General features: G+C 34.4%; 1 protein-coding gene across 2 annotated transcripts; it reads left to right on the top strand.

Annotated features, from left to right (window-relative positions):
• The first annotated feature begins 4,272 nt into the window (after positions 1 to 4,272).
• LOC111704362 (vitellogenin) lies at positions 4,273 to 12,516 on the top strand. Of its 2 annotated transcripts, XM_023476585.1 has the most exons (7): positions 4,273 to 4,378; positions 5,359 to 5,435; positions 6,451 to 6,609; positions 6,999 to 7,215; positions 7,261 to 9,857; positions 9,910 to 10,129; positions 10,450 to 12,516. In XM_023476585.1, exons 1-7 carry the CDS (start codon positions 4,339 to 4,341, stop codon positions 12,405 to 12,407), a joined length of 5,268 nt encoding a protein of 1,755 aa, XP_023332353.1. In that variant the 5' UTR covers positions 4,273 to 4,338; the 3' UTR covers positions 12,408 to 12,516. The 2 variants fall into 2 exon arrangements, with proteins under 2 accessions (XP_023332353.1, XP_023332352.1); XM_023476584.1 differs by having other exon boundaries at positions 6,999 to 9,857.
• The last annotated feature ends 3,225 nt before the right edge of the window (positions 12,517 to 15,741 follow it).

Here is a 15,741-nt window from a genome sequence, read left to right as displayed (position 1 = left end):
CTACTTAGTAACCTATCCACCTACTTACTAACCTATCCATCTACTTACTAACCTATCCATCTACTTAGTAACCTATCCACCTACTAACTAAAATATCTACCTACCAACTTAGTAGCCCATCTACTTACTAACCTATCAGCCTACCTACCTACCTAGTAACCCACCTACTTACTAACCTATCAACCAACCTACCTACTTAGTAACCCACCTACTTACTAACCTATCCATCTACTTACTAACATATCCATCTACTTACTAACCTATCCACATTCTGAATAAAATATCTACCTACCTAATTAGTGACCCACCTACTTCCTAACCTATTAACCAACCTACCTACTTTGTAACCCACCTTCTTACTAACCTATAAACCTACTTACCTACTTAATGACCCACCTACTTACTAATCTATCCACCTACTTACTAACATATTTACATACCTACCTACTTCGTGACCCACCTACTTACTTACCTATCAACCTACCTATCTACTTAGTATGCGCCATAAAAATTTTCAAGGTTTTACTTACTGAATTTTTGTTTAAAAGATATTTTAAAAAGGATGAATTAAGTTGCCTTTTAATATCATAAGGCTCCCCATGCGTGCCCCCCCAGGGGGTTCACCCGTGGGGGGGTCACGTCCACCCAGTGCTCCCCCCCCCCGTAAGCCACTGTATTTTGTATATAAATAACCTGAAGCTCTCTCATACCCTCGAAAGTCAATTAAGGGTTTAATGAAATATTTAATAAAATATTTATGAAGTTTCATGATTAAATTGTAACTATAATGTCAAGATGATATTGTACAATGTACTTAAACCTTGAGAATATTTGCGTAAACTTTATCAAAGGGAAGCAGAGCGTGAAATTAAATAATTTCATGGAAATACGCATTTTTATTTCTCACGCTCACGTGACTTCGCCAATAACGCAACATGGGTGCGTCAGGAGATAGCATAGGAAAATTATTTGAATAAAAATAGTAAGCACTGAATTTATTGGCAAGGATTTCTTTTTTAATTGAATTTTGAGAAAATACTTTGCAAACCATCGAGAATATTCAACTGGTGATGGGGCAATTTTGCTTAAAAATTTAGGGAACCATTAAAGTTCCGTAAATGAATCGAAACTTTCGAAAATGATTTAAGTCTTTGCCACAAAATCCTAATCCCTATATCATAGCAACCAAATGTCGTGAACCTTTGATATTTCAAACTATGAATTCTGTTAGATCAAATAAGTTAGAAATATCAAAGGTTTACACCACCAGGTTGCAATGATATAGAGATGAGAAAATTTGAGTTTTTTGGCAACGACTCAGTTCCTTTACGGAAAATCTGGTTTAAAACTGAAAGAACCCATAATAATCAATTTGATAAAAACAAACGTTAAGAATCGTAACGTAAAAGATTTTTTGCCACAAACCCACATTTTCTAATCCCTATATCGTTGCAGCCTAATGTTGTAAACCTTTTATTCTTAAACTATATATCTCACAGAGTGTTATATATTGAAATATCAAAGGTCTACAACATCTGGTTGCAGAGTTAAAAGGGTGTTAAAAAACCAAACACTTCTCACTTTGTCTCTCAGAGGCTTAATTTTTACCCGATCATAATGAAATTAATATCACAATGTCTCTAGGATGGTAAAACTATGTGAAGAAAATTTTTTTAGGATTTGGTCAACCCTGCTCTAAATAAATGCTCTTTGTCTCTTAGGGTTAGAAATGACTAGCCTACGTGCAAAAAAATGCAAAACTAAGATTGGTCCCAAACTGGCTTAAAAATGGCAAGAATCTGTTTAAAGGTATATCTGAATAGGTTAGTTACCAGATTACAAGTTCAGAGTGTCGAGTTAATTTTACCCAAATCCTATTAGGAGGATACTGAAGCCAACCATTTCCAGACAAATACAGAACCAGTTCCTTCACTTCTCCTTCAACAAGGAGAACACCTGCCGGAGACCCTTACTGTGAGCTGATTGGGACATTTTTATTTCAAGAAGGAATGTACTTACTTTATCCTAAAGCTTTTTCTGGTGAAATCAACTCTAACCCATGGTCCTCGAGGGCTGACCTTGCTTGCAGAACAAAATTGTAAACAGCCACGCGCTGCCAGCCTCTCATGCTGTCAGCATTTCAGCAATAGTTTAAAACAAAGTTTGGTTTACACTTGACAATGTACATTAAGTTTAACAATGCCCGTCCTATAATTGAGAGTAATTGTGGGTTAATAAAAAGAAGGTTTCAAGAATTGAAAAAATCTCTGTCAATTGCACAGACAAAGAGTATTTATTCAGAGCAGGGTTGACCAAATCTAATAATTTATTTTCACATACCCCTAACACCCTATATAGACATTGTGATATTAATTCAGTAGAATTGGATGAAAATTAATTCTCTGAGAGAAAAAAGTGTCAAGTGGTTGGTTTTATTTTAACACCCTTTATAGGGATTATAAATTTTGAGTTTGAGGCAAGAACTCAATTCCTTTATAAACAGACGGAGAATCAAAAAGAACGAACGATTAATTATTTTAATATAATCGTGTTTAGTGCTATTAATTTGCCTAGCCAGGCAATCTATACATAGACTAAAATACTTTTTTTTTTTTTTTTGGGGGGGGGGGGGGTATTTTAAACCCAAAATCTAACCCACATAGAACTTTATATAAAAGAAACCAATATTACATGGGTTTCGTGGATCGGAGTTAAAACCTTCCAAAATAATTTGAATATTGGACTGTGTTCAAATATCAACACGATCGTTAAAACACGTTTGTTTTGGATCGTTTTTGGTTCTTTTTTTGCTTTTATGAAACGAAAATGTTGAGAATAAACAGTTTTAAAATTGTTTTTTTTATACAATTGCCAAACTTTGACCTTGAAAGAAAATAGAGATAAAAAACCAACTTTATAGAACTTACTAACTACAGAAATCGGTTATTTGAATTTAAAAATGGCAAAGTTTGTTCTCAACTATGATGTTGAAAAAGTGTAAAAGTGTAAGCGTTCTAGTGTAAGCTGTTTTAAACTTATTTAGACAAAACCACAGGGGTGTGGGTGGAACCCCCCCCCCCTAATCGTGATAGGGTTAAGAACGGAGTAACATCTCTTCCCAAACTAGAGGAGCTAAACCTGGATCAGAGTTATAATCTCTCTAAATCTGGATTTCAGGAAATTCATAAAATCTCTGAGAACACATTGAAGATTAAAGCTTAAGAAATCAAAATGCTGCAGAATGTGTTAAGAAAATGATTTAAAAATAGAAAATGATTTAAAAAATAGAAAGTGGGTTGGGGAAGAGTTCATGGAATATTGGGAGACAACAATTTGATAATTTTCATAACATAACATTAATTTCACTAGAAGGGGATCATTCATTTGGCGTACCGTCCCGATTTGCCTTATATAGTCTGTAATTGTACTGTACAGCTTACTCTAACTGGTTAAAAGTCGGCCTGGTTCTTTAAATGAATCGTCTAGGTTGATAGTCGATTTAATATTGTTATTATTATGGATTACTTCAATGTCTCGTGCTAAAAAATATTCCCGACTGGTGACTAGAATTTAAAACTTAGTTGTTCAGCGCATTTGTTCGTATTTTATTAAATTTTGTAAGTCAATAAAATTATAAAAGAATACTAATAAGAACATTTTTGTCGAAAATAATTGTAGATCTGATCTTTCAAATAAATACCTATATTTGCAACCTGGCGGTTTATCCCGATGGTATTTCAAACTTAATTTACTTGATAATCTATATTTTGAAATCTATAAGGGGTTGGAAAAAATTAGATAAATATAAAAAATTAGATAAAATTAAAAAATTGGATAAATATAAAAATTAGATAAAAATAAAAAATCAGATAAATAGAAAAAATTAGATACATAGAAAAAATTAAGCTTTTTAGTTTATCCCAATTTTATTTAAAATGGCCACCATTTGCTCGAAAACTGTCTTAATTATGAAAATCTGATTTTAATTGTAAATGTTGAGTGTTAACCCTTATTCCCTTTATATTGCATACAGAGGGAGTATAGTCTCAGTACAAAATTATTGATATTGGGTAGCCAAACATTTTTATAAACTTGGACATCAAAATATTTAGTTATCAAATCTAGTTTATTTCATTTAAGAAAAAGATTTTTAAAAATTATTATAAAATGTTGTTTTTTGTCTTATCAAACTTTAGAATTAGAAAAGTAAAAGTGAACTTTAAACTTGATATTAAACACAAAGACCTGAAAACTGCAAGTTCAGCGCTAAATATTCAATGTCTATAAAAGCCTGAAGCCCCTCTTAAGCAGCTGTGAGAGAAGAAAGAGTAGGATAAGATGAGGATCCTCGTCTCTCCTGCCATTTTAGCTTTGCTAGGTACAGTTGGTCGTTTTTTAATCCATTTTTAACATTTTTTGGCTTTCAACTGGGACACCAAAAAAGTATGAGAAGTTTAACATTTTAACAATTTATTTTTAAATCTTGTTTCTGGTACATAATATAAACTTAAACAATATCTTTGTTTTAAATCTTCCTGAAACAATCTCAAGAACTGACGAGGGTCAACCCAGACCAAAATATATTTTCAATAAATGTGGTACTGGCATATACTTTTTTTGCTCTACAGAGGTTGGTCCATCACCATCACCGAATTTCAAATTTCTTAAGTTGTTAGTTAACGCATGATTTATATCTTCTGTCTGAGTGCATTTTCCAAAATTTCATGAAAAAAAATTCCAATTTGGAGATTTTGAATATGTTTTACTTTATATCGAAATTCTCTAAAATTTAAATATTTATTAGTTAGTTTGCATACATTACTGATTAGAACTTAGTGATTCCTAGACATTGTGGATCGACAATATTTGTTTCACTAGAGATTCCTAGACATTATGGATTGACAATATTTGTTTAACTAGAGATTCCTAAACATTTTGGATTGACAATATTTGTTTAACTAGAGATTCCTAGACATTATGGATCGACAATAATTTTTTAACTAGAAATTCCTAAACATAATGGATCGACAAAATTTGTTTAACTAGAGATTTCTAGACATTATGGATTGACAATATTTGTTTAACTAGAAATTCCTAGACATAATGGATCGACAATATTTGTTTAACTAGAGATTCCTAGACATTATGGATGGACAATATTTGTTTAACACCTTTTTAAAATTAAACATCTTATAACTATTTGATTTCGAGTTTGGGTTTGAGGTGTGTATATGCAGATTTAAAGATTACAATGTGATTTAGGTTTACATAGTTCTATAGTTTATATTGTTTGAGCAATATATTCTTGAGGATTTAGCTCTGGCTTCTTTTATATCAAAATTGAATAAACTTTTCTAGGAGTGGTGGCAGCCTCTTCTATCCAAACAGGAGGATGGAAACCTGAGCAGGAGTTTATCTTCAAGTACACGACACAGGTGCAGAGGCTAGGCGGGGGGGGGGGGGGGGTTGAGGATATTTAGAAATTTTGACAAAGAATATGAATAGTTTTTTAGAAGACGTTCCACGATATTTCAAGCGACCCTCCTCCATTTAAAGAGTTAGTTGTCAGATTTTCAACCTTTATAACCGGGTAGTCACCAAGAATATTCTCTGAATGAAGTCCTAATAGAAACTTAGTTTTTGCCACAGTTTGTGACAACAAATTAATTTCTTTTGCACTAAAAAGTCCTAAAAAAAAAAATCACCAAAGTTAATAGTGTTTGGAAAGATTGTACCAGGAATCCAAATCCCTTGACATTATTTTTAGTTTTTAACTTCAGGTTTTTTCCTAAAACTTTTCCCGTTTTCTAACATAGATTCTTTAACTAACTTTGTTTAAAAAGAAATTGATAAATTTTTACTTGCGCTTGAAAGTCACTTTTATTCATTGAAATCCTTTTTCATTTGGAAGAAAAATACTTATAGATAAACTTCGGCAATCCTTTATACTTGTTTTTTTGGTAAAAATTGTTGACTGCTCAAAATCGATGTAGGAAAATTTGTTTTCCTAATTCAAAGTCTAAATTTTACCTAAAAAGAAGACAAGGAAATTATTAAATAATTAAATTGTCGTACACTTGTCACATATTTGAATCATGTCAAGTAAAAATAAAATCAAATGTTGCTTTATCACATTTTTAGTTTTACTGTAGAAAAGATAGTTTTCTATATAATTCAATAATTAATTGAGATAAATCTACAGATCTAATATTTTTATTATAAATTAAGTACTTTTGAAGAATTGATAATATTTGAAAATTGAAAGTTGGTTAAAGAGTGATCATGTTAAGCGTTTTCAGCTTTTCAGCTTTTCAGCTTAGCTTTGACAGAAAATGCAAACCTCTTTAAATTTTGACCTTACGGATGTCTGAATGTGAAAAATTCATCCTAATTTGCAAATTCAGGTTTTAATTTCAATATCGCTCATTTGTAACTTATGATTTTATCCAGGTGCTAACAGGAATACCAGAACTGAATGACCAGTTCTCTGGTATCCGTCTCTCTTCTGATGTCAGGGTTCAGAGCTTATCAGACTCCTCACTAAGAATTCGTCTTGAAAACACAAAATTTAATTTGCACAATGATCAGCTCCAACAAGACAATCTTCAGGTTTAAACTTAAACTTTATTTAACTAAATCTTAAGTTCGAAAGTGAGAACCTGAAAACTCAGGAACAGGATCAGTCTCCTACTCCTGTTTTCTTGTTCTCACTTTACATTTAAAAAGAGCAAGCATAAAAGATACATTCCATATAAAAGGAATTGAGTATTTGCCACAAACTCTGATTATCCAAACCCTAAATCTTTGCAACCCTATGTTGTAGACCTTAGAATTTTCAAGCCATGAATTCTGGTAGATCAAATATTCTTTGTCAAAGGGTGTCATGCCATCAGGTTGCAAACACATAGAGATTAGAATTTGTGGCAAAGGCTTTGTTCCTTTTGTAAGGCTTCAGGTAAATTGTGAAACTGCACTGGAGTGATTATTGATATTTTTAGGATTTTGGAAAGCATCTTGAACAGAATCTTCCTTCTGAGATGAAAAAATGGTTGGAAACTTCCTTCACTGTCTATCATAAGAGAGGTCATTTTGAGAAAATGGAGATACAAGATTCTGAACCAGAATTTATTGTAAATCTTAAGAAAGGTCTTATGTCCCACCTTCACTTTGAGCTTAGAGATTCTAGCTTTTCCAGGGCCCAAGCTGTAGCTCAAAATCATGTCCAGTCTAACTATTCCAGGGCCCAAGCTGTAGCTCAAAATCATGTCCAGTCTAAAGATCAAGCTCTTACCTTTATGGTAATGGAAGAATCTATTCTGGGTAACTGTGAAACATCATATTCCATTAACCCATTACCACTAGACCTTCAGAACATAATCAAACAAGAAGAGCAGCATGGAAGTGATGTAAGTTGTCAGGATTTAGAATACTTTGAGGTCATAAAATCCAGAAATTTGGACAACTGTCTTAAACAGCCTGTGTATCATAAGACATTTGGCACATGGTCTAGATCTGAAGGAGCTGGTTCCTCCTCCCAGAGCAGTCACTCCTCGGTATCCAGAGCAATCATGTGCGGAACCATTGACAACTACAGGATGGTAAAGGTCACATCTCAGAATAAGATCATTTCAAGTGCACTTGGAGATAAGGCTAGTTCCGAGATTTTAGAACTCACTTCAACTTCTATTCTTCATCTTCAATCTGTCAAGGACATATCTGACAAGATTGAGACCTCTTCATCCATTAAAACATACACCACCCTTTCATATGAATATGGGAAAGGGTATCTAAGTGGTGAGCCTTTGTCAGGAGTCAGAAATGGTTCCATAATCTTTGCTGACCAACCTGATATGACAACAGCACCTCAGCATTTGTTGCCTAGGTCTATTCCTGCAGTGGAAGTAAAAGAAAAGGTTATTCAATCAATTCTTGATCTTGTTAGAGATGGCAAAAAAATAAACCAGAATCTTGAGAAGGATATTGCTGGGGTGTCTACAGTGATCTCAAGATCAATTCACATACTCGGGTATGCTGAGCTTAGAGATGTAGAATCAACTCTGCGCAGGGAACATGACAGCAAACTTTCAATTGAAATATTTTATGACCTCCTGGCTATCACCGGAACAAACCCTTGCATTAAACTTATCAAAGAAAGAGTTCTTGATGGAGAAATATCTGGAGAAACTGGATCTTGGATTATATCCAATGCTTTAAGGTCAATTAAGTATCCCACTGAGGAGCTTCTTCAGGAGTTGGTTGAACTTTTAATGACTCGTCAGGTTCAGGATTCAAGACCTTCCCAATCATCCTTAGTGTTAGGACTTACAGAAATGGTTTACAAAGCTTGTATTAACCCTGTTAGCTCCAGAAATGAATTTCCTACCAAGATCTATGGACAGTTTTGCAATAAGGACTCAAAAATCATCAAAGATCAGTTAGAACCTCTCCTGGTCAATAAGATGAGAGATAGTAGGAACAGAAATAAACATTCTGCTTTAGTTTATGTGAATGCCCTGGGAAATCTAGGAACAGAAACTGCTGGCCAGGAACTAGTTAATGTTGTTGAAGGAAGGTTTGGACCATCTCCCCTTATTCGTTCTCTAGCTGTTTATAGACTGATCAGAAATGCCAAGGGGAATCCTGCTCTTTACAAAACTATATTCCAGGCTCTGATAGAAAACCCATCTGAAAACACAGAAGTGAGAATTGCTGCTATCACAGCCTTTCCTTACTCACAGCCATCAACTTCAGATTATCAGAGGCTTGCAATTAGAACTTGGTTTGAACCAACCAATCAAGTTTCTTCTTATATTTATTCCGCTCTGAAGGCGCTCAAAAATAATCTTAGAGGACCAAATGAGTTTTCTAGAAAAGCAACTATTGCTTTAACCTTATGTAAGCCAAGCGCCTATGGAATTCAAACCTCACGAAATGTCCAAGTTTCTCAATTTCTAGAATCTTTTAAACATATCATTCATCAGAACATACAATGGGTTTCCTCTGAAGAATCATTTATCCCTAAGTCCATTTACTCTAGAATGGAAATGAGAGGAATTGACAATTCTGCTGTTCCTCTTGAGGCCCATCTGTACATCCATGGAGCCCAATATGTAATTGATCAACTGTATGAGATGTACTCTGGAAGGTTTGATAGGCAGGACACAACACAGGAGCAAAATAATAACTTTAGAGAATTGAGGGAAAGGTCATCAAGGCTTCAAATTGAGCCAAGATATGTAGATAATAATGCTGAGGCTCACTTTACATTAAAGACTTTGGGCCTGCAGAAAATATACTCCCTTGATGCTGAATTTATAAGAACAATAAAGGAAGACCTTGAATCACTTCTAAGAAATCGTCATGATTTAACAAACGGTATATCAAAAGAGTACTTTAAAGTCCATGATTGGTCTGGTTCTGACACAGTTTTCCCAACAGAATCTGGATTTCCGGCCTATATCACAAGAAGAAATCCCTCAGTGCTCTATACTAGAATTAATGTTGTGCCAAAGGCAACTTCAAGTTTTCCTTCCAACATGGAGTTTAACTTTGAGCTGAAGACCATTCTAAACTACAAACAAGAGGTGCAAGGAGGTATTATAACTCCTATTACTGACCAGGCCCATGCTGCCGGGGCTGATTATTCAGTTTTTGCATCTCTTCCTCTCAAGGGCAAGGTATCTCTACAGGAGGGTCAAGCATCTCTAACTGTTCTGAAAACTAATGATACTGAAGACAAGTTAATTCTTCAATCTTCCGTCACTCCCTTCACCACCAGCTGTACTATCAACAAGATTAGACCTGCCATTAAATCTTCATCATCCAAGTTTGTAAAATCTAGAACTCCGGAAAAACAGGTAATTTATAAAACAGCAAAGTTGAATTGTTTTTATCTTTTCCTTTATTTAGGAATCCTACAATCTTCTTAGATCCCTTGGATTGAACCTTAAGGTTCAGGTTCAAACAGAACAAGAAAATGTTGGTCCTTTAGCTTTTGCACCCAAGAAAAGTTCACCATTTTTGATCAGTTCTTTGTTTTCAAGCCCATTCAAATCAGCAAAAAGACATATGATTCGCTTAGAAGGAAATCCATCAGAAGTTGAGGCTGCCACATTTAATGTTAACATAGGTGAGAATACCCTTTTCTGTAATATTCAAAAATTATTGTTTTTCATGCCTTTCAGAATCAGCCACTTAAAATTTTTTTTTTGCTTTCTTTTTTCTTTTAACTGACTTAAAGAACAAAGAAACATCCTTTAAAGTTTAAACTCTAATTTTCTAATTAGGTAACAAAGATACATGGATTAGGAAGTCAAATTTAATAACATTATTCTTTCCCTTTTTTTAGATTTAGAAACAAGATTTTTAATTATATAACAATGCAAACATTTTTTTAATCTATTTTATGTTTTTTCCATGTGTGACAGATGTCAAAACTTTTTTGTTAAGGATTCGGGACAAAGGAATCAAAGCATGAAAAATCCCACATGAGTTACCCAATATTTGAATTTGCATCAGAGGTGGAAAGGGTTTGCAAGAAGAATGCTCAAGAAGAAAATGAAATATCATCTTGCAAGGAATTCATCCTTCATAAACTAGGAGGAGAAATAATTGACTTGAACATTCTAAGGTCTAACATGGGAGAAAAATTGATTAATCAGCAATCTCAAGAGGTTGCAGTTGAAAAACAGATCTGTAGAGAAGGAAAACATTGGTGCGATGAGAACCGACAATCTGAAATGAATATCTGTTTTGAAAATCTCATGCTCTGCAATCAAAGGAGAGAAAACAGAGACACTACTAGGGAAACTCTGAAACATCTGAAAAAGGGCAACGCTGTGACTGTGTCACTGTCTGCTACTCTTAGGGAATCTCAAGGCAGAAATTTAAGAAGATTTACCACTCACATTTCTCTCGGGCAGAAAAGAAGCAATAAAACTGAAGAAATTCAAGTGAGAGGGGAGTTAATCCAGGAGTCACCAAGCTTAAGGCAGCCATTTGAAGTCAAGTACTTGTATTCAAGCATTATACAGAAACCTAAACATTATTGGAACTCTAATGAAGTTCTAAATGAAGATTTAACTGGCAAAATTGTATTGAATTCTCATTATGGATTCCAAGGAGAAGAAAAAGATATCATTAATGTTGACTTTGACCTTGGAAGATCTGAATCTTTGAAACATTTTGCCCAAAACTCTGAAGAAGTAAAGCAGTGTGAAAAGGACTTAGGTGAAGGAAGAACTTTGACAACAGTCTGTAAACAAGCAAAACGCCAAGCTGACTCATTAGATATTATATCAGGAACTCTTTCTATCCCAAGAAAGCTCTCCCAAACCCAAATGTACATTTCTCTTGGGAAAGGAATTAAAGGTTTCTTGTTCCCATTCATATCAGAGAAACAAATAGATCATGTTGAGTCCAATGATAGGATTGATTTCAAGGTTGAAGGATCCATCTCAAATTCAGGGGAAGAAGCAACACTCCAACTGAAAGGTAACAATGTAGAAACTGAACTGAAAGGAATACATCTTGGCTCCCTAACCAAGGGACTTTATCCACTTAGTACAAAACATTCTTTTCTCAACGAATTTCTTCAAAAGATGACAAACCACGCTTCTCCCTCAAGCTGCAGAATTGAAGGGGGTAAGGTCACATCTTTTGATCAACTAGAATATGAGTATGAACTGAATGACTGCGAGCATATTGTATTCCAAGATTGTTCTGAAGATCAAAGGGTCAGTGTTTCAACCAAGAGAAGGCTATCCAAACAGCATGTTACAATTTTCGTTGATGGTAACAAATATGAGGTGGAAACTGATAAACCTGACAGATATTTACCCTCAGGCAAGACCATCCTTAGAGTTAATGGAGAAGAAATGGTCTGGAGAAGACAAGATGAAGCTGATGGTCAATTTCTATCAGAAAATAAGAACAGGCAGGTCAACACAAATGAAATATCAAGAAGTCAGCAAAAAAATGATCTTCAGTACATTGATGGCGAGGAGAATTATCTCAATAATGGTCAAAACTATATCACCAACTTTAAAGATGGTGTTGTTAAGGTCACTTCTCTGAAATATGGAGTCACAGTTCTTGTAGATCATGAAAGAATAGAAATTCTCTCTTATCAGCATTTATTCAGAAACACAGCGTGTGGTCTATGTGGGGATTTGAATGGAGAAAAATCAGCTGACATGAAATCATCAAAAATGTGCTTGATGTCCAAACCCAAGCTTGCTGGTTTCAGTTACATGATTGAGGATGGAAACTGTCAAGGTATTCCAACAGAGCATAGAACCAGATTTAACAAAGAGCAGTCAAAATGTGAGAAGAAATCTGAGATTCCTACAAAAATATCCCAATTGTTAAAATATAACCAAATGCAGAACAAGAAGACAAATCCTTAATTGTAAATCACTGTGTAAAGACAAGATCATAATTCACATTTAAGGTGAATTGTTTCTGCAAAACTTTTTCAAATCTTGTTAATAAATCATACTATGAGGTAAATTTTAAGGAACTTGTTCATATAATTGTAAATGAAAAATTATGTTTTCTTTAATTTTAAATTGTAAATTTCAAACTTTTTTTGATGTAGAGTACGTTTCATCCTCCGTTTTTGGGGATCTACTTTGCGTANGGGGGGGGGGGGGATCAGAAAAACTTTTCACTTTAGAGAATCATGATCCTAAAACCATGTAATGCAGCAAAACCCATAAAACTGTCAAATAGGAAATCGACATTACAGCACTCTGATTATTATTTGATGTTCCAGTATAAAGTGAAATGGGTCTGTGAATGTCTACAATGCACAATTTAATTGTACATAACCCTATTTCTGAAGTACAATGAATTTGATTTAGCAGCTGCAATATCATAAAAAAATCTCGTTATTTTCACAGATAAATGTAAGCTGGGGTTAAAACTTTAGTTGAGATAGTTTGTATCAAGGATATTATAATAGCTACTGCAGGTATACCCACAAAGGATGAGACTGCAAAGATTTGCATTAAAGTTTAATTTACGAACTAGGGAGAAGCACAAGAATGTTATTAGCTTGGTTTTAAAATTCTAAGATGAATGGGTCGAATTTTTTGGGCAAAGTTGGGTTTCCCAGCTAGCATACATCAAACTGATTAGTGTGTAAGATACAGTGATAATCTGAAACCGTGGAATAGGAAGACGACATTATAGCCATACTGAAGCATTGTTAATGTTGCTACTAAGAAAATAGCCTTACAAGTAAGTTATTGTATTAAGGGCCTGTTTACACTGCACAATTGTTGTGTTTAATGTTAAGATTGGAATATTTATGGTCAGAACTTAAGTCTAAAAGTCGTCTTCCTACTCCAGAATTTTCTGGTTCTCATTGTACAATGAGAAAATTTTCATATCAGGACAGGTAGATTATTGAAGGTTGGAATCAAATAAAATGATAAGGATGGAATACAGGGAGGAGGATGAATGAAATACAAGGATTTAGGATGGAATAAAAGTAGAATGATGGATGGAATACAAGGATGTAACAAATGCCTTACTTCAATAGTTCTTTAAGTATGTATCAATACAGATACAACTCTCTCTGTATTCTTATGTATTAATCAATCCAGATACAATTCTCTCAGTATTCTTAAGTATGTATCAATCTAGATATGTAGTAAATGCACTACACCATGAAAGTCTTCCAGACCTGTATCAATCCAAGTAAAACTCAGTCCCTCGCGTTGGTCTACGAGGAATAAGACCTAATCAGTTTTTCAACTTTTCAATGTCAAAACAGACACAATCTCGAATACTATCAATGCCAAACACCCGCACAATCTCATAAGCTATCAATGTCAAACCACAGACATTATCTCGTAAACTATCAATGCCAAACACTGCCATGATCTCATAAGCTATCAATATCAAACACAGAAACAATCTCATAAACTATCAATGTCCAATACAGACATGATCTCATTAAATCGTTCACTAAATGAGGAACGATTACTTCTCTCACTGTAATCTAAGTGGAGTCTATTCCAACTGAGTGTATTTTGGGTTCTATCTTACAGATTAAGTTTAATAGAAGAAATTACAAGTTTTGCATCCTTTTATACAAACATAGTTAAGCTAATCACAATATGGGTTCAACTTAGTTATTTATAGACATATCTAGGTTGGATTAATTGCAATACAAGATTTGTGTAGTTACTGATAAGCGCATTTAGATTTATGGACAATGTACAACATAATTGATCTACAACTATAGGATCTGTAACAGTATTTATTACAAAATGGGGAGGGGGAAGGAATGTTGAAAAATAGAGTTATCTATCCCTTATTTTTTACAATTTTAGCCTCTCCACAACGATTCTTGTTTTGTCTCCATTCCGCTTTCTAGACTGCAAACAGAGAATTCATTAACTCCATTATATTAAACAGGCCACGTTTCATTTGATCCCTTTCCTCTTCTATACAGTTGCATTGCCCTTATACACAATAGGCTCCATAAATACAAGGTTTAGGCTTATCCAATTCATCCAGGTTGTCCTCGAGTTCTTCGTAGGATACAATGGGGATATCTCTTCGACTCCTTTTGATCCCTTCCCAGTGTTGCCCCTTGGATTCCCCATGTTGCTGATATTTCTGATACAACTCTCTCAGTATTCTTAAGTATGTATCAATACAGATACAACTCTCTCTGTATTTGATTTGAGCTAATCATGTTAAGCATTCGTTTGAAACGCAGTTTCAATGACGTACATACAACGTACTGCAAGTTTACAGAATATCATGTTTACACGCTTTTTGCTACATACAGGGAGAAGGATGGATTGAATACAGAAATAAAGATGGTTTTAGGAATATGGATTCAATACAGGAGGGTTGGATGGAATACAGGGAAAAAGATCTGGATAGGATAAAAGGAGAAGTTATGGATGGAATACATGGGAGAAGGTTGGATGGAATACAAGGAGAAGGTTTGATGGGACAGAGAGAGAAGGTTTGGTAAAATACAATTGGAGAAGGAAGAATGGGATACAGGTAGAAAGAATTGGATAGATAACAGGTAGAGTTGGTAAGATGGAATACATGGAGAAGGTTGGATGAGTACTGGATGAAATATAGGACAAGAGGGAGAAAGTTGGATAGTTAACGGGAGAGGGATGGATGGGATTAAGGGAGAAGGTTGGATGGGATGAAGGGAGAAGGTTGGATGGACTACTGGAGAAGGATGGATGGAATACAGAGTGGAGAAAGGTTAGTCAATCTATCTGCCTTTAAAAATTTTAATAATGGAAAACCCCCAATAATTAAGGTATGATATATTTAATGCCGAAACTTGAATATAGATGTCTCTGTAAGAATGTCTTTGTGCGACGCAGCGCTGTACAGGGATAAAATCCTTCCTTAATATTATGAAGAAAAAAAACACAATTATTTTTCATTATTTTTTTCAGCAATTTTGTTATGAAACTTAAATTAATAATTTCAAAATATTACGCAGAAACAATTTCGTCATGTTTAACAACAAATTGTTCACACAAAACCCGTGTATCAGGGAAATCGTGCTCTAATCTAGGCAGAGACGCAGGTCTAGAATAAGCTAGAATATAATGGCGCATCAACTAACCGATATTGCATCATGGTTTTATAAAAATTATATTTTACGTGCCACAACTCAGGGTTTAGCTGGGATTGCATCATGTTGGGGGCTTAAACTTTTATACCATTGCGTCATTCATAGCAATAGTA

Source organism: Eurytemora carolleeae, unplaced genomic scaffold (assembly GCF_000591075.1).
Source record: "Eurytemora carolleeae unplaced genomic scaffold, Eaff_2.0 scaffold131, whole genome shotgun sequence".
Classification (NCBI taxonomy): Eukaryota; Metazoa; Arthropoda; class Copepoda; order Calanoida; family Temoridae; genus Eurytemora; species Eurytemora carolleeae.
This window is presented reverse-complemented; position numbering and strand designations above follow the sequence as displayed.